This window comes from Meleagris gallopavo, chromosome 15 (assembly GCF_905368555.1).
Source record: "Meleagris gallopavo chromosome 15, MGAL_WU_HG_1.1, whole genome shotgun sequence".
NCBI lineage: Eukaryota > Metazoa > Chordata > Aves > Galliformes > Phasianidae > Meleagris > Meleagris gallopavo.
Genome location: NC_139418.1, coordinates 2,174,368 through 2,200,411, shown reverse-complemented (window position 1 = coordinate 2,200,411; position 26,044 = coordinate 2,174,368). Strand labels below are relative to the sequence as shown.

The 26,044-nt window shown below is 44.6% G+C and overlaps 1 protein-coding gene across 1 annotated transcript in view; it reads left to right on the top strand.

Moving 5' to 3' along the window:
* The window catches only part of CTNNA1 (catenin alpha 1), a 106,685-nt gene that overhangs the window by 58,702 nt on the left and 21,939 nt on the right, over positions 1–26,044 (top strand). The window contains exons 8-10 of the mRNA XM_085236865.1: positions 5,655–5,735; positions 6,519–6,671; positions 19,693–19,785. Coding sequence (XP_085092991.1) covers positions 5,655–5,735; positions 6,519–6,671; positions 19,693–19,785 — 327 coding nt within the window. The remainder of the gene's footprint in view (positions 1–5,654; positions 5,736–6,518; positions 6,672–19,692; positions 19,786–26,044) is intronic.

Below are 26,044 nucleotides of genomic sequence, written 5' to 3'. Positions count from 1 at the left end.
CTTGGTTCTCTGTCCTGTAACCAAACAAGGGCTGTTTAGCACCTAGCCAGTGAGTTTCCTGTTTGGGAAACAGTGAATGTGAGCTTTACGGGTGCTTTTCTCAGCATAAACCTGTTTTTGTGCGTGCTTGTTGTGAGGCAACAGCTATTATTGAAGGCACACCTCCGATTCCTTTTAAACCTGAAACTGCTGATATTCTCCTTGTGCTTTGGGAACGGTCTGGGGTGCCGAGGTGCAGTAGGCTGAGAATAGACTCCAGCTGCCTGCTTAATTCTCACCATTGCATTTCTTCGGAGACTGCAAACTTGCTTGCACAGACTAGTGCCATCTGGAGCCTCCTGCCAGAACAGGCGCTCTGGGGTAGCATCTGCACCTCTAAAACCTGGGGGAAAAGAGGAAATATGGCTTTCTTGAGCATAAGTGCTCTAGGACCAAAGAACCCTCTCCCTTACCTGGCTTGTGCAGCAGCAGAGCTGGTCTTCCTGTTAAAACATGCACTCAAAGCAGAGCTGCACCCCGAGGCCAGCATTGTCATTTAGTTAGGCTGACATCTGGTGGAAGCCTTCCTGGTGCATTAAGTCCCACAAACAGCCTAATGGCACTTGATGCTGACGTGGGCTGGGCAACCTCTTTGTGCTTCTGGTGTGGAGAACGAAAGCGTGGGTGCTGCAGGCACTTGGGATTTGCACCTGTGCACACAGCTCCTGTCTGTGTGGAGATGGGCAAGGTGGTTGTTCCTGAACTTCAGCGTGTTGGGAGTTATGGGAGTATCAGATGCTGCTTTTTTGCCTTCTTGCTGTGCAGATAAGGCAGAGGAGGCTAGCACAGGCTGGGGTGTCACATGGGTTAGGTTGCTGCTGTACCAACGGACATGCTGTGCAACCCCTATATTTCAGTGCTTAGCTGTGCCTATAGGAGATTTCTTACACTCATGTCTGTAACAAGTCAGGATGTTACTGTCTCCTCAAACATCAGATATCAGATAGGTAAACACTGCTGAAGTTTGTGCATCGTGCTCCATCATCTGCCCTTCATGGTTGCAGCGTTATAGGCTGGATGACTGTGAAGAGGAGAGGGACCTGGGGGTGCTGGTTGATCCTCGGCTGAACATGAGCCGACAGTGTGCCCAGGTGGCTGTGAGGGCCAATGGCATCCTGGCCTGCATTAGAAATAGCGTGGCCAGCAGGGAGGTGATCATGCCTCTGTACTCATCACTGGTGAGGCCGCACCTCAAGTAATGTGTTCAGTTTTGGGCCCCTCACTACAAAAAAGACATTGAGGCCCTGGTACGTGTCCAGAGAAGGGCAACGAAACTGGTGAGGGGTCTGGAGCACAAATCTTATGAGGAGCGGCTGAGGGAGTTGGGGTTGTTCGGTCTGGAGAAGAGGAGGCTCAGGGGAGACCTCACTGCACTCTACAACTGCCTGAAGGGAGGCTGTGATGAGGAGGGGTTTGGCCTCTTCTCCCAGGCAACGAACAGGACCCGAAGAAATGGCCGCAAGTTGTACCAGAGGTGATTTGGGTTAGACATGAGGAAGAACTTTTTCTCTCAGAGAGTGGCCAGGCACTGAATGGCTGCCCAGGGAGGTGGTGGAGTCACCGTCCCTGGCAGCATTCAAGAGGCGTCTGGATGAGGAGCTGCGAGATCTGTTTTAGTGCTTGTGGTAGCAGTGGTGATGGGAGGACGGTTGGACTGGATGATCTTGCAGGTCCAACCTTGTGATTCTATGATTCTGTGGTCCGGAATCAGCACTGTTGTACCTGGAATTTGTTTGCAGCTCTGCTCTCTTGGTAATACAGCAGTACGGGCGGCCATCCTTTGCAGACATACAATTAGGCGAGGTGTCAAGGTGAGAATTAAGCATGTGACAAACTTGAATCTGAGCACTACATCTTTATGCCTCGCCATGAAGCACCGCTCAACAGCCCTGCACTGATGTATGGCTTCCCCCGTCCACCCCGAGGACAGAATGCCAAGCACCCATTTGTCACTTACTCAATCACCAGCATTAAGCACAGCACTGCTCCTTCCTTTGGTTAGAAGACAATTCAAAGATTACCTGAAGCAGAAATCCCTCTGCAAATGACCTTTTTTTTTTTTTTTTTAATAGAGGGACTGCTGCAGGGTGGAGAATGCTATTCCTCAATAGCTCTCTGATCTTAGGTGAAACACTGAGATTAATAAGGGAAGTTTTTGTTGTGGAGCTATAAAAGCATGGCTGTATAACTACATTGTAATATGTGCACTGCTGATTCTGGTTGCTTCCAGATAGCATTTGTTTACTGCCAGCACCGTGCTGTACATTTTCACATTTATGAGTTAGTTGCGGTTGGATTTTAACATCGGTAGCTGCAGGAAGAGCTTGGTTTGGTTTTGTTTCTGAGTCAGATGGCAGGCCTACAAAGGGAATGCTTTGTGGACCGAGACAGTGATTCCACTTTGCCTCTCTATATACAAATCCTCTTTCTCTGCTTTAAGCTATTGGAAAAAAAAAAAAGTGAAGTTGGCTGTGAGATCTGGAAGAGCAAGGATGCGACAGTGACTGCTTGTGCTGCCTTCCAAGCAAAGCAGCACCGATAGTGGAAGAACAAAAATTCCAAGGGTTGGGGGAGACGTGTAATTTCTAACACCAGTTCTGGCCCTTTTTAATGAAGATCTTAAATATGTTTGCTCTGTGTCTGAATGTATTATCCGTGATACTGGGCAGAGCAGTAGTATCATAATGCAAAATGACTGATGCAGTCAATATGACCCTGTTAAATCTGTTGAATCTATCAGCTGCTTCCTCTGCCACCGGCTGCGGAGCCTGTGATTCCCTTGGACATAGCTGCTTTCCATGCTGAATTCCTAAAATCCCACTAGCAGTCTGAATATTCAGGATTCACTATTCTTAGTCCTAATCCCATATGCAGAAGCTGATCACTGGGATGCATTCTTCTGCTCTGTTGTTAGTTGGCTTTTCCATGGGAGTTTGGACTGGAAACAAGGGCTGTTTTTTAATAGGAAGAGTAATTGGTTACTGGAGCAAATTATCCAGAGGTGGTGAGCCTTTAAAATGTGGTGAGTTTTTAAAATGTGATTTATTACTTTAGAGACTGGTTCGATTGGGAGTTGTTAAGCTGTACGATAGGGCCAGTGGGTAAAATTCATGGGACTTGGGCAAGGGGATTGATGTCGTCCTTGATGGTGTTTAACACTTCGTGATAATGTCGAGATTAGAGCAGCCTACGTCCCATAAACTGTCTGTGCTTGGACTTTGCAGGGTGTAATTGGCCCCACAGTTGTGCATTATGGTAAATTTTATGCAAAAAAAGTCAACTCACTTCATAGTGGCAAAACGTGACATCGTCATCTTTGGCCCAGGACCTGGGTTACAATTGGCTGTGGGAATTGCAGGTGGGAATGGTAAGAGGTTCCCTTTCTGCAGCTGCAAAAGTGCAGATGTGCCTCCTCACATTGCAGCAGCCCCAGCCATAGTGAAGGTGCTGGGTTAGCAGCTGAGGCACGAAGGTGGTAAACTGCTGCAACTCAATTAGTGGGGTGTTTATGTTGCAACTTTCCAAGGGAAATGCTCTTAATACTTTCTGACAAGCTTTTGTACTAAAATTTCAGAACACCAACAAGATGGAAATAAACAGGAGCTGCTTTGCTCATATCTAATGGGTTTAGATTATACAGCTATTTCTGTGTTAGTACATAGTGTGACTTAATAGGAACAGATCAGCAGTATGAAATCAGAGCTGCTTACCCTCTAATGTACACATTGAATGCTTTTCAGTGCATTTTACGTAGGGCTGCCTGTGGTCAGATCTCATGAGCTGAACAGCCATTGGTGGAAACCATCCCTGGGTTTCCTTGCATCCAAAAAGGACCTGTGCCCAGGGTTGCTCCGTGCTGTGAAACCGAGCATGGCAAAGTGCAAGTGATTGGTGGATTCACATCAGTGCCACGCTCCTGGTAGGTGGTTAACGTAAGGGTGCCTGGGGAGCAGGAAAAGGGCACTTCTTGGAACAGCAGAATGGTCAGCTTCCTGTGTATTAGATGTCGTGTACCTTCCAGAGATACTGGAACAATGCTGAGGTGGATGGGGGAGTGCTCTAGGCTCATTGGCACAGTCCCACTGCAGGAGGTACAGTGGTACGGTAACGTGAGCAATTGCAGGTTTGTGTCTCAGCAGGCACAGGGGGTGCCAGGAGTCCACTGCCTGCATTGCCCTGCCTGCCGGAGGGGCTGCAGGACAGCTTCCAGCCCAGCTGCCTGCCAGCTTTGTGCCTGACCAGCTGGGGAGCAGCTCAATAAAGGCAGCGTTCGTTTTCACCTTATTTAGAGGTTTCTGGTTTCATTTTGAAGTGTGGAGATCGGCCCAGCATCAAATCTGCTGGAGCTGTGGTGTGGTGGAACAAGCTTCTGGGCTTATTTCAGCTGGTTTCGGTTACCATTTGTGATGAGAGCCAATGACTGGATTAGGGGAGTGACAAATCTTCAAAAGTCCAATGAATTATAATTACTTGACAACATCCGAATCTTCCCCCTGGTTTTATTCAGTTTTTATTCCTGCTGTAGAGTGGACTTTGTGATTTCAATCCAAGGCTGCCTGTGTGAGTGTTTCAAACCAGCCTGGCATCTGCAGAACGATAATTGGCGTAGCCTCGCTTTAGTGCTGTAAAATGGGTTTTGCTGTTTTTTGTTGTGTTGGTTTTTTGTTTTTTTTTCTCCACAGGATAATTATATTGATCGTGGCTTAGAAGTTCAGAAATTGGTTTGTGGTTGCATGAAGCTTACTGCACATAACTCTCAGAGAAGCTCTATTGTACAGAAAAACCCTCCCTGTGAGACTGTAAGACCAGCGCTGTCTTATCTGGCACTCCCAATTTGATACAAATTCAGATATTTTCAGCCCACTGTCTGCTTAGGAAGAGGGAAGCTGCCACTGCATCTTGGCCCCTTTCCCTCTTTTTAACAATGGTGCTAATGTGAAACTTGCTGGATCAAACTCGGCGGAATCCAGGTCCCAGCAGGCAAGCCTGGATGCTTATTTGATGTTGGGACTTCATCCCTGACAAACGTTTTATAAGGATTTTACCTTTAATATAATTGATTTTTGGCTTACAATTGACTTCTGAAGAACAACCTTCTGTGCTAGGGAGGCGTGGAGCTGCACAGGGAGCACTGCTGTACTGCACCACCCGGTGCCTCCGTCTGCCATGGGAGGTGGTGGGGTGCCGTCCATCTCCCTTGGTCCTAAAAGGTTGAGGATTGAGGCAGGCAGAGCTGCTGGGGACTGGAGATTCACGGCAAGCTGTGTGGTTGTCGACAGAGCTGTCAGAGAAGAGAAATCTAAACTTAGCTGTTTAAATACAGTCTCTGGCTGATGAGGAGCAAAAAGCAGCCTAGATGTAGGAAAGCATCCATTTCTCCAGAAAGGAAGCTGAAGAGTGTTAAAGGATGCAGCCTTATGTTGTCAGATGCTCCTGAACTGCTTGAGCCTGCCAGGAAGAATAATGCTTGGGCAAGGAGGTGGAGACTCTGCTTCTAACTTGAATAATCACTTAAAAGTAATAATAAAGGAGCTGACAGTCTTCTCGAAATAAATCATACTGTTTTTACTTGGACACCTGAATGCCTGTTTACCTCTTTGTCTCTTGTTTTTCAGGCTGGACGCAAGGAAAGAAGTGATGCACTGAATTCTGCCATTGATAAAATGACCAAAAAGACCAGAGACTTGCGCAGACAGGTAATTGCTACGTGAGGTTAATACCTGGTGGGACAAACAAATGCACCTTTGCATGTCTTCTCTCCTGGAAGTATTTCATCTGTTGATTTGGCTCCAGTTGGTAGAGAGCTTTCCTGCTTGGGAGGTAGAGGGAATGAAAGCAGTGCCCTGTTAATAAGTGTAAGGTGGAAACACAGCCCCATTAAGTGTGTGATAAAGGTGCTGGATTCTTAGCTGCCCTGATGGCAACAGGGATTATAAAAACCCTAAAATTTTATGAGATTTAAACATAATCACTTGTGTTTTAAAATTCTGTTGGTTTTCATCTCAGAGTATATTTTCTATGAGAACTGTAAAGTAACACCAATCTTTTATCTGTTTGTTTTTCTATTTTTATGGCAGTATATTCCCTTTTTGAAGTAAATATGAATGTGGATGAAGCTTATTTTAAAGCGTTTTTATTCTAGTAGAGAAATTAAAGAAGTTAAATCGGCATGTTATTTTATCAGCTGTGGGAGAGTGGCAAATTTACTCAGACAAAACCAATATGAGTTGCTAAATCAATATTTGTGGCCAAACTGGTGACTTGCACTTACATAACTAATCCAGTTTTTAAGGAGATTTAATTTAAATTGAAGCAAAAAGTGTATAGGCAAGACTTAGTGCAGAGAAAGCCTTGGTCACACAAAGGAAAAAGGATCAACGACAAAAGTACTTAAGCTTTACATATTAATACAGTGAAAGGAAAATAGCAGAAGAATGCTAGTGAAAAATAACTCTTTTATTCTTTTATTTTTATTTTAGCTCCGCAAAGCTGTGATGGACCATGTATCAGACTCTTTTCTGGAAACAAATGTTCCACTTTTAGTATTGATTGAAGCTGCCAAGAATGGGAACGAGAAAGAAGTTAAGGAATATGCCCAGGTTTTCCGTGAGCATGCCAATAAATTGATTGAGGTAAGATGGTGCAAATTAAAATGAAATTAGTGCTCCTTAAATTAAGTCAAGACTAGGCAAAACACACTTTTCAATTCTGTTGAAACAAATAGCAATTTTTAAAAATAAATTTGCTTTTTAATGTTCTTTTAATGAATTTAAATGCAAGGTAATATTTAAATAGTTCAAAATGTAAGCTTGCCAAAAAGCAGCTGCTGTTACATAGCCCATGTAGTTCTGTTATACTGTTACCTTCATTTGCTTTGTTAATTGGAGATGGTCAAAGATATGGTGTAAGGAAGACAGTGGCACGACTTTCCTTCTGTCTTCCTTGTCCTGCCACTTGAATCCGAGTCCTTTTTTTATTTTCTGGCAAATACTGGTGCCTGTGAACAGGCCTTTTAAGTAGAGATGTATAGAATGAGGACCTGTTTGCATGTCTGCAAAGAGCAAGCAGTGGACATATACAACATTTCAGCCACAACAAATTTAATCCCCTCCACCTTTCCCTAATAAAAATCCCAGTGGCTGTTGAACACACATAACTGCAAGCATTAGAACTAATCTGTGGGAACATTAACTTGCATGAGCCTGACCTGCCTTAACTAAAATGCATTGAAGTTCATTAGTCTACCATAATTGATAATAGTGAATGCAGCAGGTACGTGCATTTACAGTAAGAAAAGTGAGTTCGTGCTTTGTATCTATAAGTACATTTTGGACACCTTGTGCTTTTTTGCCATTATTTTCACAATAGTTTTGTGTGTGTTCATGCTAAATGCCAAGGATCAAACATACATCTGTAGTATTTGTTGAAGAAATATGCCAACAGGAATAAACCTCAAAAACTCTTCCCAGAAACCATCAGAAGCTGCTCAGCGTATTTCTGCTTAGCGTCTCTGCTATTGACCTGTCTCTTAGGATCATAAAGAATAGTTTCACACAACTTGACATATCTAAATTACTCAAGAACTTAAGAACTTAACTTTGACTGTTATTAGTAAACATATTTTCTGACTCTTGATGACTGGTTTGGTTTTCTTTGCCTCTTTTTGAAGCGTTATGGGCTGTGAGCAGAGGCTGTGGGGCTGTCCCATAGTGCATCAGGATGGTCTGTTGTTTGGAGTTGCTTTGAAGTTATCAGTTCTTCACTCTTGGTCTGCCGTGGCTCTGTGTAAATGCCGTCCTCATGTAACTTTGAAGTTGTTTTATTCTAAATAGCAGGTACCTAGTGCTGTTTAGTGATTTGACAAAGCAGCAGATGGAGAAAAATGCAGTGCTGAGGCAGCAGGATTTGGCCATCCCGTGTCAAGTGGTGGCAGTGCTTGTAAGTGAGTTTTAAAGCCTCCCTTCTTATACTGTAAACCTAATTTGCAGTGTAAGAAATTATTTTAAGGGCTTGTTTGCAGGAGCAGGTGGCAAGCATAGCAGTAGAAGCATCTCTGTCCTAGATGCACCTCTCCAAGGGACACAGAGGGTCCACACGAGGAGTTTATTGGCACCTTTAGTGAAGATGCCCTGCCACATCTGTCCCTTGCTAGGTGAGCCCTCACCCCCTACTCCCTCACACTGCGTGTGGCTTCTGAAAAGCAGTGGGAGCTGTAGGCACTGGCATGCAAGAATGGCTTTTACTGACCCGACCTTGTGTGCAAAATGCCAAACTGCAAATGAATTTTACAGAACCTCTGTTGAACCACCCAGTCTGCCTTTCAAGAAGGGCTATTCCCATGGAAGTATGCATTAAACAGTATTTCTGGCTGGCATCAAAAGGTTCTGCTAAAATTATATGCTGCTGAAACAACTTTTTGAAAGCTTGTTTATTGCTTCTGCTGTCTAAAATGCAGCTGTAGCTATAGGAGTAGCATGATCTAGATGACTTACAAGCCTCTTCCATGAATGTAGATGGATTACTACATATGCCTAGCTTAGAAGGGGTAGAGTACTCCTGGAGAGCACCTGTCTCCAGGGGACACAGAGCTGCTGCAGAGTCATCTGTGATGTCAAATTCACTGTAAAGGAAGGCAGGTCAGGGAGGGCTGTGCTTACCATGCCTCTGCTGGATCAGAGAGGGATGTTTGCAAGCTCCCACGTGATTCTGCTGGTGGGCAGAAAAACTCCACTGCAGATATCCAGAGAAACAATAAAGACTGTGTAAGAACAGAAGAGAAGATGTTCCACTTGGTGAGATTAGAAGTGATTGCTTCCACCTGCTTTCAGTGGGAGATAAGTGTGCTGGGGAGTTTATCATAACTACCCTCAGAAATGCTGCTGAACGCCTCGAGACATCAAATGTGACAAAACAGCTGCAGTGCAGAGCAGTGGTGTTGTGCATCGCGCTGTGACTGACAGGCTCCTGTGCCTTAGGTGTAGAACAGAACATGCCCTTCCCTTTAACGCTGAGCTGAGAGGAGAAATGCACGTCAGAGACCTGTCCTGCAGGACAGAACTCGGAGGATTCCTAGCTGAGCTAAGAAGTTCTGCAGCTTGGGTGTAGTGCTCAGGGCAGATCTCTGCTCTGTGACATGGAGGAGCTGGTGCTGCCTTCCTGTAAGCAAAAAGCACTGGAGAGGACTGTGATTTTGTGTTCATGGGCCCTCCATGTAGCTACAAAGCTATCCAAGCAGGTGAGTTGTGTATTTGTTTTAACAGTGTTCCCTTCTTGGCAGTGGACCACTGCCTAGCTTGCCATTCTGAGGTCCAGGCAGCCAAATTCAGCCAGAGTAGCGCAGAGATCTGGTTTGCCTGCTGGGCCTGCATTGTCTAGATAAACCAAACCAGAAAGTTGTCCCAGAGGGCTTCCATTTGATTTGTGCTTTCATAGTGAAATACTAGCCCTTTATCCTGCTTGTCGAAAACCAAGAAAGGGTAAAATAATAAGATTAGATTTGTTTCACTTTCATGATGTATTTCAAAGGTAGCTTTCAAAATCTCTGCACTAACAGCCCATTACCCACCAGTACTCATCCCGAGTTTAACTCAGGGATGGAGAAGCCAATTTAAGCACAGCAGAGAAGAAAAACAGAAGGAGCTTCAGGAATCAATACAAGAGAGAGTTAAATTTACTCATGGACTATGAAAGTCTTCCTAATACACGGATTGTAAAGCACGTGCTTGTGTTCTGGTGGGTTTTACGCTGATGGATAAAGAAACCTTGGCTCTCAAACCTGTAACTGCTCTTGAGGAAAGATGTGGCATCCTTAGAATTAATGTTTCTTCTTAGAAACAAGGCTGTCCTGAAACTCGAGGCTTGTTTTTCAGTGTTGTCACTTAGCACCATGCTGCCTTCGCTCACCTGGGCTTTGAAGTGTGCTTATGTGTGAGCTGCCTGTGTGCTGCGAGCTGCAGCCACTGTAATGGCACTTGGGCTATTCTCTGAAAAATGAGAGAGCCATAAATGTCAGAGAAGAAACATTCTGCTACACTATTGAATGCTCTAGAAAAATAAAAAATTAGGCTGTTGATTTGTCACCGCACTGTGTAATTTCAATTTAGAAGTTTTCTGAACCCTTAAGAAAATAGGTATTGAAAAGACAGATGAGGACAGAGTGCAGGTAAAAGCTTGCAATAACTGCCTGCTTGCTAAAGGACGTTTCTGAAAAGGAGTTTGTAGTTACTTAAAAATAGCAAATAACCTTGTGCGGGAGCGAGTCTGGTACCCCTGTGTCAGATGTTTCTCCTGACTCAAATTTTATTTTCAAATCTTCCTCTGAGAAACTTTGATAAGAGCAGGGAGGTGAAAGCTCTCAATGATATTTCATAAGCATCAATTTTTTCCCAATTACCTCAATTTATCTGAAAAGACGACGCTGTGCCTTTTTTAATGCGTTGGGTTTTATCTTGCATACAGAGATGACTTTCGCATCTCCAGTGAAAACCCATGAACAGATGCAGACTGCAAATTTATTTGCTTGGAAAGAATCACATTTGGGCACTTAACTCCGTAAGCTATCCGTAGCCTCTCACACTGACATTTTCCCCTTCTGTCGCCCTCGCTGTCTCTCCCTGTGTTCTGAAATAATTCTTCAGACCTCAGTCTAAAAATACGGCTGTCCAAAAGCACGCCTGTAACATCTTTATTACAGTTTGCCCTGATTTCCTCATACTTACAGCCTGTGTATTCTTGAGGGAGCCTAACAGCTGCAAGGTTTGTTTTTTTGTTGTTTTTTTTTTTCCTTCATGTGAAATGGGTGACACATAGCTTGGGCTAAAATAGTAGCTAGCATTTGGCCACCTCAAGGACTTGACGTAGCAAAGGTAAACTTATGAAACTAGAAGCTTTGGAGAGGGGGGTGGGCTGGATTTGCTCCTTCTTTAAATGCTCTTTCGTCACGTTGGCCATCAGAGGTGCGTAGCAGCACTGCAGGACAGATGGATGTTGGGGGCACAGCGCACCGACAAGCCCAGCCCTTGGCACCAGGTTAAATGCTGACTTGAAATGCTCTTCTGAATCTTTGGGTATATTAATCTCTCAAAACATGGCATTTGCAAGGCTAGAGTCGTTATCAGTCATTACCATGGTATCTGAGCACCTATTTTTCCTGTTCAGTGAGCTAACTTACAGGGAGGAAGAAAATCTGCAAACTGAAGTTTGTCATCTTCCTGCTTTTATTTTGAAGATAAGTGTGTGTTACAAGGGAAATGTCCTTGTGCTATGGTCTGGAGAGAAGAGGCAGACTTAGTCCAACTGAAGAGTAATTTCCCTTTTTAAGATGCATAGCAAAATATCTCTTCCAAAGAACAAGCACGTTCTCTGTAATTTGTCTGTGGATAACCTTGGCAGCAATTTAAAACAAATGTCTTCAGCAAAAGACCAGTGTAACTCTAATATGCCCTCTAAAATCTGACACTGTTCAAGAACCAATGAACTTTCCTTGCAAGTTCATTTGATTAGTCAACTAATTCATAAATCAATTAAGTTCTACTCATAAAACATGCTTTCCTTGTACGCATTCCTAATCACTAATGTAGGAAAGCCTTAGCAAAAAAAAAAAAGTTCTTTCATTTTCCAGCAAAACTGCATGCACAAATTTAATCCAGCATACATAAACAAAATCAAGTGACCTTTTAATAGGGTGACTTTTGTTCTTGTAAGGTTTCTTTGAGGCCAGTGTTTAATGCTACACCACGTTATGTATGGCAGGGTGTGAAGAATGGTGGCAGAGATCAAAAAGCCAGCAGAAACTAAAAATCTGGTAGGAAGAAGAATAAGACTTGAGCATAATCTATCTAGATTTGACTACAGGTGCACACAGAGCGAGGTAACTGAACTGTAAAAATAGTGGGAGGGATGAAGTGGTTGAAGATGAGTTCGAATGCTCACGTATTGGGATGGGCGTTGGAGTTTTTGGACATTCTCCTGTTGAAAAGCATCCAGGTTGGCTGTTGCTCCCTGCTGAGGAGGCATTTCTACTGTGCCTTTTCCACAGGGACAGCCATTATTACTATTTGTGGGATTGCTGAGAGTGTGGGGCTTCGGCTTGGAACACTTGGACCAATGGAAGTGCCAAGGGTGTCGAAGTTAGAGGTGAGCGAGGTTAGGGCTTGGAAAATTGTGTTTAATTCTGCCATCCTAGAAACAATCCCATATATTTTTTGTTCCTTCCTCTGTTGGAAACAGCAGGGGAAATCTGTGAAATGTCAGGAAATGTAAGTGCTGTTGGGTATATGTGTTGTTGATGTAGTGTGGTGAAGAGCTCTGGAGTCCTGGGCTGCTTTCTTTTCAGATACTTCAGTCTTGATATTTTTTTTTACAGCATCTTTAGGTAGCTTTTTTGGGTACAGCATTTATAGATGTGACATAGATGTTTTAATTCCTAACATATTAACAGCCTTAATGCAACACTGGATTTTCATCATCTCATTTGTTAGCACCATTGGACTGTTATTCACCCAGAGCCATTGAGGATTGCCTGCAGTCTGTGTAGAGCTCATTCCTCTTACTGTTTTGTTACCTTCTTCAGGAGCATAATGTACTTATAATTCCCATTAAACTTGTCATGAACAGTTGGCTGAATCACCACAAACTGGTTTAAACAGCTAGTAATAGGTATCAGGTCAGAAACCTTTGGTCGTAACACAACGTGCTGAGCGATAAGGAAATGTTATAGCAAAGAACTCTTAAGCTCCAGTTCAATAGAGACTTTTTTGGATATTCAGACACTGAGTAGCACTGTTTGAAACACTTTTATTTTGAAGAAAAACATTAATGTTGCTAAGAGACATCTAAGATGAGGATTTGCTTTACAAGTTATTACTTAAGATCAGCTCTAGACTACATACCAGTAGTGATATTTCTGCCATGGTAGCTCTGACTGGCTTGTGTAACTAATGTGTTCTGTGCCTGTAACAACATTTTATCACTTTAGCTTGTTTGTCTGAGGAGGGGATGGTTCCTGTGCCAATAGTTGCATCTGCTGCTCCAGCTGCATCTCCGAGGGGCACGGTGCCCATGTCGGACACTGCTGCTCCTTCAGCAGCTCTGCTCTCTAGGTCAGGTCAGTAGAAAGGGTAATCTACCAAGCTGGGAATAAAGGTACACTGTGCTGTTAGCAAATTCCTACTGGGTGTCTTATGCTATACACCCCTTTCCCCTCTTTGTTTGCAAAGCCTTCCCGTTGGTGAGAGCAGCACTCTTCCTTCTGCACTTGCTGCTCAGCAAACAGAGCCTGTTCAGTTTGTCATGATGCAAATCCCACAGTGTGAAAAGTTGTCTTTCTCTCTGCAACTTCAACAACATGAAGTGGGCTGTTGGGCAAAGATGTTTTCTTGGGGTGTGGAAAGTGCTTGCCAGTGTTGAACAGAGCTGTTGTAGGGTAGCTGCAGACAGAGGCAGTTGTGGACAACTCATCTGGGTTGAGAGTCAGATGTGATGCTCTGATCCTTAATGAGATCTGTGTATGCTCAGACAGCTTACAGGGTGCTAGTTGTGAGGTTTCATCCCAAAAGAAAGGTTGCCCTGAAAATCAGAAGGTGCTGCTTCACAGATATGTGCAGCAGGAAGTTCACAACATGCAGTCTGTGGTCCCCCTCCTCTTCCTGCTGCTTGAAATTAAAAAATAAAAGAATAAAAGAGAAACAACAATAAAAACAAATCTCCATTTCTCATCATCTAAAAACTTTTGAAGAAAAAAATGAAAACATTTTGCTTCACAGTTATTGTTTCTATGTAGGTTAAATTTCCCACGATGTGTTTAACACAGAACTTGAAGTTGCTCTTGTCTCCTGCTGGAAGGTAACCGTGAGCTTACAGGAGCACTAGGAATAGCTGTTATCTCCATTTCAGCCCAACGTTCCTCGCTGTGCATTACGTCAGGAGTTTTTCTGTGTATTCGACTTGTTTTATTAAAGACTTTCGCTATTTTAAGCCAATACACTGGGATTGCGTTGCCCAAGAAGCCCTTGCAGGTACCTGCCGCAGACCTGCAGGCACTTGGCCACTACTTCAGTCGCACAGAATCACGGAGCAACTGACAGCATGACTCCTGCTGACCTGCTGCACGGTCCCTGCGGGCCTGCACCAACGTCCTCCCTCCACCCCCCCCCACTTGGAGGTGGTTTCACCACTCTGCACAGTTCCTAATCGGCCGTGCCTGCAAAACTGGGGCGCTGGTAGCACGACAGAGAGAAGGCAGACCTCTGCCTCATAGGACTGGACCTTGAAATGCTTGTGTTCAACCTGAGTGGTGGGGTGTGTGGGTGAATTAATGCATGTCGGGGCTTTCTGAATAATAAAACCCTTTTTTTTTTTCCAAAGAGAAGGGTGGACTCTAATTGACACCTGTCTTCTGAAAGTCCTCAGTCACCACTTCCTTTTGGCAGCTGTTTCTGCAGATGAATGGATTCCTTGGGCCTTGGCCATTGCCAAGTGAATCTGGGCAGTTTTTTAATATGGGCGACGAGGAAATTATATTTGTTGTAGCTGAAGTTTTTGAGAATCTGTCCTCAAGGGGGAAATATTCAGTGATATTCAGTGACTGCTGCTTGTCCTTTTTTTTTTTTTTTTTCTTATTCATTTTAAATGGGGCAATTTTGGCTGCTAAAGGCAGGAGTTTGCGTTCCCAGAGAAACTGTAATATGAAAACAAACCAAAAAAAAAAGGGAACAAAAAGCTGAAATTTTGGAGTTTAATCAGAAACGAAAATACTAAGAACACTTCTGAGAAGCGTTGTTTGCGTGCTACTGAAACTCCTGAATTACCTGTGTGTGAGTATGGGTTTTGTCTTATTTTTGCACAGGGGTTTGTGAGCATCAGTTGAGAGGATGCTGGTTATTGTCCAACTGCAGCGTTGAGTTTTTCAATAGGAACGCTGAAAACTCTTACCTCTGGAATGCTGGTTTTGCACCCGGGGTTTCAAAGCAAGAGTAGTCAGGCTCTTAAACTCAATTAGTGCTTGTTTGTTCCGTGCGTGGAGAGACAATCCTGATTTGTAACGGTGCCATGTGGCAGAGGCGGGCTCTGACAGTTTCAAATAAATTATGTAACAACAAACTCATTACTGAGCCTTCTTTGGATCGCACCGTTGCTGCGTGGTTGCATCCAGCACCCACTTAAGTGTGCTTTGTGTGTTTGGCTTTCTGGAGAGGCTGCCCTACAAATACGGCCCGTAGGTAAGGAGCAGGAGTGTGGTGGTTATGCTTTGAAGTCAGCCCAGGTGCACTGAACAGAAACGTTCACGTAAACTTTCAGCATCAGCCTTCAAAATCCTTGAAAAAAGGCAGGTTGGATGTGTTAGGGATTATAGTTCGTTTTCTCTCTCCTGTGTTTTTTGTCTTCTATTGAAAAAGCAATTTGTTAAGGCTTTACTAAACAGTCCTGTATAAAGTAACCCCACTCCTTAAGCTAGGATGTCCAGTGCAGAAGACACTTTAACAGCTGCAAAGCCGTGGCCGTATTTCTCGATGGCTTGCAGCAGTGCAATATAAGAAGTTCATGCTGACCCCACACTGGTGTTGCTGAGGCTGCTGGAGGCTCAGCTCCTGAGTTGTCATAGGAACAAATTTTAAGCGAAAGGAATAAATAATGAATTTCAGGTGAAAAAGGTGAGCGCTGCCTAATGTCAGAGAAAGCAATTGTCTGGAACATCCGACAACACAAACGTGGGCTGGCAAATTGTTGCTAATGGAGGAAAAAAATTACTATAAAAATATCAAGACTCTTCCTGATTAAAAATAGTAAATTCTGAAGAAAAATAGCTAGAACTGTGACAGATGGTATCGTTTTCCCCTATTCTTTTAATTTGGAAACGCACCTTGTTGCTGATAGCTTGTTTCCAGTTGACCCTTTGCACGGGGGTGGTTAACTGGCTTCTCCTCAAAAGGTGTCATTCCATCTCAGTGTCATCTCTGAGAAAAACTGATCTGAGTTCCAGCACAGGTTGGTTGCAGCAGCTCGGGGTTCTGCATGGCAGAGGTTTGTTAGCTGGGGCTGCAGGCGCAGTGGCAGCGTGGCTGTGCCCTGCGCATCGCGCTGCTGCTTCACGTGCCTCTTGCTGAGGTGGGTTGAAGCTCATCCCTGCTGCCTTCCAGGATCCACAAAGCAGGGTCTGGGAGGTGGCTGCGCGCTCTGGCAACTACCGGAGCCTTGAAGTTGCATCAAAAAGATGCTTTTAATTCGGTCTAGTTGTGCTGCAAGCAGTATCCAAGCACCTTGTCTTGCTTTCCAGCCTGCCTATGTGTTTTTTAAATTCTTTCAAGAAATTGGCCATTATGACCGATTACATTATTTGCAATTTTTTGTCTCCTTTGATGCCTGTGCCAGCAGTGCTTATGTAAAGGGGCTTGATGATATTGAATGGTAAGAATGAACAAATGCAGCGGGAATTCAATTGCTATTTTGCTCTCAAGCACAAGTGTTCTTTCTAAATCAAATCTGACCACTTACTATGTCAGTCAGCTATGTTGTTGGCGAGACGGGAAAACTATTTCATTTCCATTTGATTTGAAGGGAGCTTCTGTTTGCTTGAGGTGCTCCGTTTTATTTGAAAGGTTTAGAAATGAATATGATCTCCAAACGCTCTGCATGCTTTAGAACAAATTTAGTCACTTTTGATCTTCATCTTGGCTACAGAACCCTGTGCGTTATGTGCACGTATGGCCAGGAGCTCCTTCTCCTCCCCCTGTCAGGGAGCTTGAAGTTCTTTGCCAGGTACCAGGCAGGAGTTAGCAGTGAGCTGTGCTTTCAGACACTTCACAGTTCAGTTTCCTAATCATCCAGGCGCCCAGTGCAGCCGCTGTGTGCCATCCCACAATTTGTGCCATGGAGCACTGGCCCGTTAATGACAGTTTGAAATACGTAATTGTAATGTCATTTACAGCTTGATTAATGAGTTGACACAGCACTTGTAAATTTGGGATCTGGGGAGTTTTGTGAGTTGTTGCAACAGACCGAGTGTGTCTGCGCAGTAAGCATTGCATTGCTGTGGGTTTGGGGTTTGACCCACTGCGCTCTAAACTCATCGTGACATTCTTGCTTTAGATTTGATGTTCAGCACAGTTTGCTGGGAAGTTTGTCTGCTAATCTGGCAGAGGAGCTAATCTGCCAAAGCAAATAGCTTGCTCTGGGACTAACGCGCTGAAATGAAGTGTTCGGATTTGGAGGCGCAGAAGTAGGATGGAATGTGGCAGCCAGCAACTGGATTGTCTTCAACTGCCAAGGAAGCTCAGTCACGGAAGCACACACACTTCTTTCATAAAGGTTGGCAGTCCCTGTCGGGCCGTTTCTAAAGAAGAATTGCCATCAGTGAGGTATTCAGAAGAAAAATGACTGTACAAAAATGACTGTGCAAAAAAGCAAAATTGCATAGCACCATGGTGGGGACACTCAATTACCAACTTCTTTGCCTCTCTGTATTCAGACAGAGCGAGGATTCTCTGTGCTTGATTCATCACACTTGGCTTGAGAGAGAGCACAACATCTCCAGATAGCGGAGAGGCTGATTCTGCAGTGCCTCAATGTAGCTTTTATCCAGCCCCATCTCAATAGGGCTTTGTGTTCTTCTCACTTCTAGAAACCATAACTGCTGCTGGGGAGGCAGAAATGACGTCGAAATCTGGACCGTAAGAAGTATTGGCAAACTGGTATTTCTCAAAAATATGAGCCGTGCTTAAAACAACAGCAAAACCTTTATTTGACTTCTAAATCATGACATCTTACTGTCCTTTTATTTTTGAGCCTCTAAACTAAAGCATAATACACCACAGCTCACTGCAAGCTGGCGATTTAAGATGCAGCAGATCTAAAACAAACCAACCCTCTGTTCAAAGGAAAGCTCCTTCCTGGCAAGGTGTCACTGAGGGTGCCCTGTTGGTGGCCGTGCCACGCAGGGTGACAGAACCTCTGCTGAGCTGGGAGCACACAGCACAGCCCTGCAGGGAGGCCTCACCTTTTGGTGTGGGGCCTCATCTCTGCGGGCTGTGGCAGAAGAGAAAGTGGAGAAGTTCAGCAGCGGTACTGCAGAAAGCTGGCACAGTTCTGTACGGCGTGTGTTGACGCCGCGTAGTCTTCCTTTCAACTTGGGTTTGTTTTTGTCCAAATATATGCTGCAGCATCTGTTTACTCAGCCGTGCCGTGCTGGAAGCACACCTCTCCTCCTGACAGCTGACGGCTTTACATCCTTTGTAACTCGATTTGGATCTGGGGGAAGGAAGATGTGTGCTTTGTGATGGGAACTTGCTGCGGTCCCAAAATTAATAATGGAATTGATGAAACACTCCACTCAAGTCTGTTGGCGTGTGGTTGATGGTTTGTGGGACAGTAATGTATTCTGTGTGGGAACATCTGCTGTAAAGGGAACGGCTTGGGGAGGGGGAAAGCATGTGATACAGCTGCCAGAACTACTTCAGAGTGACTTGTGTACGAGTGCACGGGATGGTTTAACTAAGGGGAGGATGGAGTTTCCCCATTTTGTAGAGGAAAGTCAGTGTAGAAACCTGGTTTGTGGTGCTGCTGCGTATCTGCTGGTTCACAGTGGTGCTTTACAACACCTAACTGGGGTTTTGCAGGTTGCTCTGCCTCTGGAATGACAGTACTCAGTGTTCGTCTCAGTTCACTCCATACTATTTTTACAGCTCTGTGTTCAAATGGCTCAGAATAACATGCTTGTCACTCACCTGTCAGCTGCAAAATGTAACTTACTTCAGACTTCCTTCCCCTGAGAGTAGCTCCAATAGGAGGAATATCTTCAATTACCAAAAAAGTCTGTGCTGTCCCCGTCCTGTGTACTCCTAAGAGGCAGTTGGTAACAGGAGGTCCTCTGGTTCAGAGTGGCCTACTTAAGAGTGCTGCTGTGCAGCAGGTCAAGGTCTGGGAGAAAAGTTTTAGCATCGCGATGCTGGTCCAATTTTGGGGAAGTGGGGATGGGTCTTCAGTGTCATCCGTACCAGCATGTGGCTTTATTTGGTGAATTCCAGCACGAACAGAGGGCTGGGTTCTGCCTGTTGGATCCTGCAGCCCTTGACTCAGTGGGAAGTGCATCAGGATCCAGTGTGCCGTCGCTGAGGTCTGCTTCGTACAGCATCAGCAGAACAGAGGGAGCTGTGCAGCACCTCTGCACTTCTTGCATATGTGAATTGCTCGGTAAGCCCGTCTCCAAGTGTTTCTGGGTTCACATTAAGCTAGATGTACAAAGCTTGTAGTGTCCCTACAAGCATCAGAACGTTTAATCCTCACGTGTGTTGAAGCTGAATTGTTGTTTTTCAAATTGTTTGATTGCTGCTGTCTCACTCACTGAGTTGGAATGGGCCTTTCAGCTTTGGCTTCACGTGCTGCCAGTGATGCTCTCATCTGATTTACTGTCAAGAGAACTTCACCAAGTGGGTGGAGACACCGAGCTGTCTGTCCTCTGAGTAGTCATTCAATTTTATCATCCAATATTTTGCGACTGGAGACAGAACAAATGTCATTAGTGATTTCAGAATTCATTAGAACTGAATCATGGTGAACACTTTGCATTTTGTGACATGTCACTGGTCACAAAGCTCCTTGTAGAAGAAAATAAAAATCACTTGCTAACAGTTCTTTGTTTTTTTCCCCATTCTGACACAGGTTGCCAACTTGGCCTGTTCCATCTCAAACAACGAGGAAGGTGTGAAATTGGTTCGCATGTCAGCCAGCCAGCTTGAAGCCCTTTGTCCCCAGGTAATGAAGCACATAAGAACCTGCACCTTGCCTGGGTAACTTGGCGAGTGGTTCTGATATCTTACGCCTGCTTATAGACTTGTCTGCAGGTCTTGACATTTTCCTTAGTGCCTATAGAGAATTAAGTGCATCATGACTTACATACTTAAAGCAACACAAGAGAAAGTAATTAGATGAGTGATAAAGATGAATCTTGCAGTTCTTTACATAGTAGCTGTAAGTCCCTCTTGCTGGGAATTCTTGTAACCTGTGAGACAGGTTTACTGTTTACTGTGGACGTTCATGTTGCAGAAGATGTGTTATCAAGTCACTGCCTCTGCTCGTGTGCGTGTGCTATGATTATTTTTTTTTTTTTTTTACATAAGTAGAATATAAATACACCAATAAATCTTCCTGATAGACCACAATCAGTAAAAGCTGGCTATGCAAGAGGAGTTTCAACCTGTCTGAGACTGTTCTTTAATTAATAACTTCTTAACGACAACAAGGAAATTAGGTTTATATGAGAGCCAGGCTATGCTCTTTCATTTTGATGCTCCAGTTGTTGGCATTTAAAATATCAAGAAACGAATGAACTTTGAGGGCTGTAGAGTGCTGTCAGTTCTTGTGGTTACATCTTGTAAAGCATCAGGAAGTTCAGGTCTAAAACACACAAATATGCTGCTGTTGGTAACTAGGTACTGATGGAAAATACGTCCTCAAAAGTGGCCATAGGGCACTGTGTGAAAATAAGGTATGTTGTCATCTCAGGATTACTTGGAATTTGTTCCCTTTTTTCCATATGTATATGGAAACAGAAGGGACCTGTGCAGATCTATAAGTTCTTTGAAATCGTGTTTGTTTCAATCTCTTCTTTTCTTTCTTTGCCTGGCCAACAAGTTCCTATTTAAATAAGTCTACACCTTTGTAAGATGAGCATCATGACAGCCAAGTTCATCGTGAAATAATAAACTACAGCCAGTGGTCACAAAACCGTGGTCGCAAATACCGAGGTGCAGCTGCTAACCTTTGTGTTCAGGGATTGCAGATGATCCATTTGGTGTGGCTGGGAGCTGTGGTGAAATGGACAGGGAGGGCTGGAACTGATGCATTTTGGCTTTATGTAAGTTCCACATCTGAGCTTCCAAGCCTGCAGTTCTGATGCTCTGCTGTGCGATCTGCCTGAGTTTTAGGGCAGTCAGGGGATTAGCAAATAACACCATAGATGTTCATACGGCTTGTGAGAGTGCTTTTATGTTACACTGTGTTCTCTGGCTGATGCTTTAATGCTCCGAGAGTATTTGAACATGTGAATCCTGAGAGATATTTAGGGACACTTACTTAAACTGTTCTACAAACGGCATCTGCTTTCTCCTAACAGTTCAGAAGTTGCTCTCATGGCAGTCTGTGCAGAGCAGCACGCTGCTGTCCTCATCGGCTGCCACTGAACCCCCCAGATAATCCCCAGATGCCTCCAGATGCACAGAGCAGCGCAGCGAGGTGCTGCTTTTTAGAGGCAATTACAGGCTTATTTTGCAGCTTATTTCTGACAAGATGCACAGTTTATTCTTGGATATTGTTAGGTGACAAACATGCAAATTAGGCATAAAATACAAATTTACTCCGATATTATCTGCTTTTTTTTCTTTTTTTTTTTTTTTTTTGCTTAGATGGTATTTTTCCAGAAAGATGCTGGATTCAGAGTGAGTCAAGTCAATCAGTAATTATAATACACTCTGAAACTCAAGTGAATATATCAATATCACAAGGAAATATAATGTATGAAATTTAATTCAAGGCATTGCTGTGGTGGAAAGGATGAAACTGAAATTTAATGCACTTGATTAAGTCCCCAGGTAACTTCTTAAATAGCTTAGCAATGCAGAGGCCATTCTGGGAGTAGGGAACTCCTGGTTAAAGAACGATTTCTGCAGAAATCAATCTGTAGAGTTAATTATAAAAGCAGTATCTCAGGTAGAGCAGTTAGTTGGTCCCTTGTGATAACTTGCCTTCTTCAGCTGCCAGCTGAAGCCAGGATGGTGCAGCTCTTCAGACAAATAAGGCTTGGAAGCTTTGTTGGTGTGGACAAGAAACCATTCACTGCCCACATCACCAGAGGACTCAGGCATTACAGGTTTGAAATTTAAGTATTACAGCAAGGAGAAGGCGTGGAAAATTGTTCGTCTGAGAAGTCACTACAACAGCATGCTGTTGTACAACAACGCTGGGGCTGTGTGGTTGGGTTGCTTTTCCTCCAGAGAAGTCATTTGAGTCACATCAGCCTTGCTGTTTGCTGAGTGCTCAGCCAATTAACGCAGAAGGCAAAGCTGGAGACTAAATCTAGCATTGAAACTCTGCTTTGTGGCCCAGGAAGAACCGCTGGGAAGTGCTGTGTGCTCTGTAGCAGCCAGCTGGGTCACTGCTGCGGGGCTGGGCTCCTAGAGCTGAAATCTCACCGCGTTAGGGGCGCTGTGCTTTCCTGTGGAGCCAGGCAGGACTTGGAAGCCTGCCTGCATTCTTTTGGTTGAGGGCATGTGTTGCTGAAATTCTGCTTGTCGAAGCACAAGGATTTCTTCCAGCTTTGCACAGGGGCTACCTGTGTTCCTGCATCTTTGTGCCTCCCTAGGTGGTAAGGGAAAGGGGCAAGTCTGCCGTGTGTTGGGATGAGGGAACAAAAGTCCTCGATCGTTGCAGCTAAGTGTTTAGAAAATAAAACGCTTAACGTCTCTTTCTGAATGGAAATGGAAGAGTACTGCTGTGAAATACTTGAAATAGTTGCTTGTGCTCCCATTTCCCTAGCAAAGCGCTGGGGAAGTTTTCTTTGCCTTCTTGCTAAGCACAGATCTTGCCAATTGTAAATTAGTGAAAGATTTTGTTTATTCTCAACTCAAAAACCTGGATCCTTGCTTGTAACTTTGGCTTCTGAGTTCTGTTTCCAAGAAGCACTTACTTTGAGAGCCTGCGAAAGCTGTTTTGTAACAGCATTTTGAATTTAAGATGTCTAAGAAGAGAGCTTAACCATAGCAAGCTTTCTGATCGTACAAGCTGTAGGTGTTGAGGAGGCAACAGTGAAAATGCCCCAGCATGGCTCATGAAAGGAAAGAGCATTGCTGCAGCCTTTTGATGTGACAGTCTGCTGCCACTTGCAGCTGCATTTACCAGCGATTTGTTGACTTTCTCGTTCCTTAAAGCCTTTAAAGTTCGTCTGTAGATCTATAGTGACATTGTAGTCAGAATTTTAGAAACTAATTACAGAATAGAACTTCCATAGATTGGGTGCTTGCTTCCACCAGTACGTCCTGGAGCCCATCGCCCCGAGACCGAGCGCCCTAAGGAGCAGCCCACAGGTGCAGGATGGACCTGCAGCTGCAGGAGCTGCTCTCCCATCCATAAGCAGCAGGGTTTGCTCTGAGCACCACCGGTTGCCTTTCGCGGGCGACAGGCCGTGTCGGCACCCATCCTTTCCCTGCTCGCTCCGTGCCTGCTGTGGCACAGCCAGCATTTAGCAGAGCTCGCCCACCCTGCGCAGTCAATGAGTGTCACTGATTAAACAGGCTTCAGAGGAGTCTTGGATTAGATTACATCTTTTATAAAAATAAATTGGCTCTTCTTGTATTAATGTCTTCTTTTAATGACTGCTGTTCCACATCCATACATTCCAATTTTGAAATGCTTGAAAAGCAATTTGCAGCTTATAGATTTCTGATGAGGCAGGTGGTTACGTATGCTGGTCACACCTGCTGCCACACAAACAAAATGCAGAAGTGCAGGGAGTCCCATGCAGAGCTTCCAGGTTGCACGAAGACTGCTGTGTGAAAGTTAACACTGAAGTTGCAGCTCTGTGTCACGAAGGCTTACAGTGAAGAACCAGCACAGGACAGGAGTGGCCAGCAGAGAAACGACGTCAGAAACGATGTCAGAGCAGCTACTGATTCACATGGAAAGAATCAGAGACAGGAGAAGGATTCGGTTCTGGGCTGAGAGGTGGGCAAGGACTGTGTGTTTTCTTCACGGGCACAGTATGGGCTGTGGAATGCAGTAGCAGAACAGCTTCCAGAAATGCCACTGTTCCCTGGAACCCCCAAACTTTCATTGCTTCAAGTCAGGGAAATGCTGTACAGGGCCACGCAAACGGGCATGGCTCAAAATTCCTGCACCTTCTGCATGGGCTGCTGTTACCATGTGAGCCCTCAGCTACAAAAATGCTTCTGTTATGTGGAGGAAGTTGATAGGATAATTATCCATATACAGCATATGTATAGAAAATCACTTGGATGGCAGCATAAGCTGCTGGGAAGAGTTGTGTTGCTCCAGAAAAGTCTGTGTCAGCGCCCATGGCTTTGTAGCAACAGGAGGAAGTAGAGACTCCTCTGCAGAGACTCCTGAAGCAAATCCCAAAAAGGCAAGGAGAGTGGTCTAAGTACCTCTTATATACTGGAACAAAGAAGTGGAAGTCAGAAGTCAACTTCTATGATTCTGTCTGTGATTCTGTGATTCTCCTCTGGTGCATCAGCCTCTGTCCACCTACTGGTCACTGCCATTACAGCTGGAGATCGTGCAAAGCAATCTCTGCGTGTTTTGCTTGCAGGCATTTCAGCTCATCAGTCTGCAGAGTGCTTTTTGCTGTATAGAAGTACATAGAGGGCTGGCACACAGGCATGTGAATGCAAACCTGGGGCTGGATGTAAGTGGAAGTGACTTAAATGTCCTGCTTATGAACTGTGCTCCTGCTTGTAGCAAAATGGAACTGGGAGCAGAGGAGCAGACATGAAGATGGAGATAATTTGGGGATCTAGGATATGGAAAATGAAGTTAGGAGCAGGTTCTTATAAACTGCTAGTAAGCAGGCTGTGTTTTCTTTAATGCACAAAAACACTGGTGTGAAAATCCACCTAAGCCAGGGGCATCCTGCTGGGCTCAGCCGGGGGCAGCTTGGGAGGCACAGGGCAGGAATCTTTTTGGTGATCATTTGGGAGCTGTGAGCTGAGAACTGTGCTCCCTGTGCTCTTGTTGTGCTTCCCAGCCAGCCCTGGGGGTCAGAGCAGCAGCAGAGGGCATGGCAGCACTGCATGGCCTCTGTCTGTGGGGTGACAGCAAGAAAACAGAGCAAGTGAGGGGTGATGTGATGCGTGGTGCAGTCCTGGCTTGGGCAGCTTCAACAAGAGCCTGCTTCCCCCAGCCTTGTTCCTAAATCACTTCTCCTGGGGCCTCTTACCCTTTATTTCGAAACTAAACAAAACACACACACAAAAAAAAACAAAACAAAAAAAATACCAACATGAAAACAACCCAAACCAAGAGTTAACCCCAAATATTTGGGCTGTAAAAATGTGTTTAGTGAGGAGAGGGGAGGTGTGTGGGTGCTCCTTGGTGAGGCACAGCAGCATCCTAAAGCCAATGCCACAGGAAACAGGGCAAAATGCAACCAGCTGCAGAAGGAGCAGCATCCTACAAAGAGCAAAAGGCCCTTATGAAAAAGATTGAGGCGAAAATGACATAAAATTAATGCTTGTAGCCACTCAACTTGTTATGCAGCTCATGGGTGTTGTGTGCATTGAGATAATCTTAAGGTACAATAGGTAAGAATTGCAAAGCAAATCAAATAAGTAATTTTCTTCTCCCGTGTGAACTTTCTTCCTTCAGCCCTGCCAGCCAAGTGTTCAGAATGGCTCTTTGTAGGAAAAACAAATGTGCAGGAGCTTTCTCCTAGCTTCTGTGTCAGTCTTCCAGATGCAGGGCCAGAAAGTTTTTCAGTCTTTAATCTCTATTTTCAATAGGGAAATAAGCGAAACAAACAAACAGGCCAAAAAGCAGATTGTTCCCACGAGGCTGTGAGATGCAGATTGAGACATCAGTTGCAAGGCTTTGGATCCCCAGCCTCCCCTGTGTCAGGGCAGGGCTGCCAAGGCCTGGTTGCAGCTGCAGGCACAGGAGAGCTGCTCCAGGAACTGCTGGAACCACGGCGCTGAGCTGGGCTGACTGGAGCATTGCAATTGCTGTGTGAAACAAAGCATCGATAAAAATAGTGGGTTTTCTTGCCATGCTTCATTTCCTTCTGGATAGTCTCAAATGTCCCTGTTTGATTCTTTTCTTTGTACAACTTCAGTGAGTCATTGTGATCACAGTGCTCTGGCGGAATTTTGAGAAGCTCTGAAATACAGAATATTTCCCTGCATTGCCAAGTGTTTTACATGGAAGCAGCTACATTTCAGGTAGTCTTGCCATATTCTGCCTATTTTTGGACTATATGTGTCCTTCCTACAAGTTATTTGTATTGTAA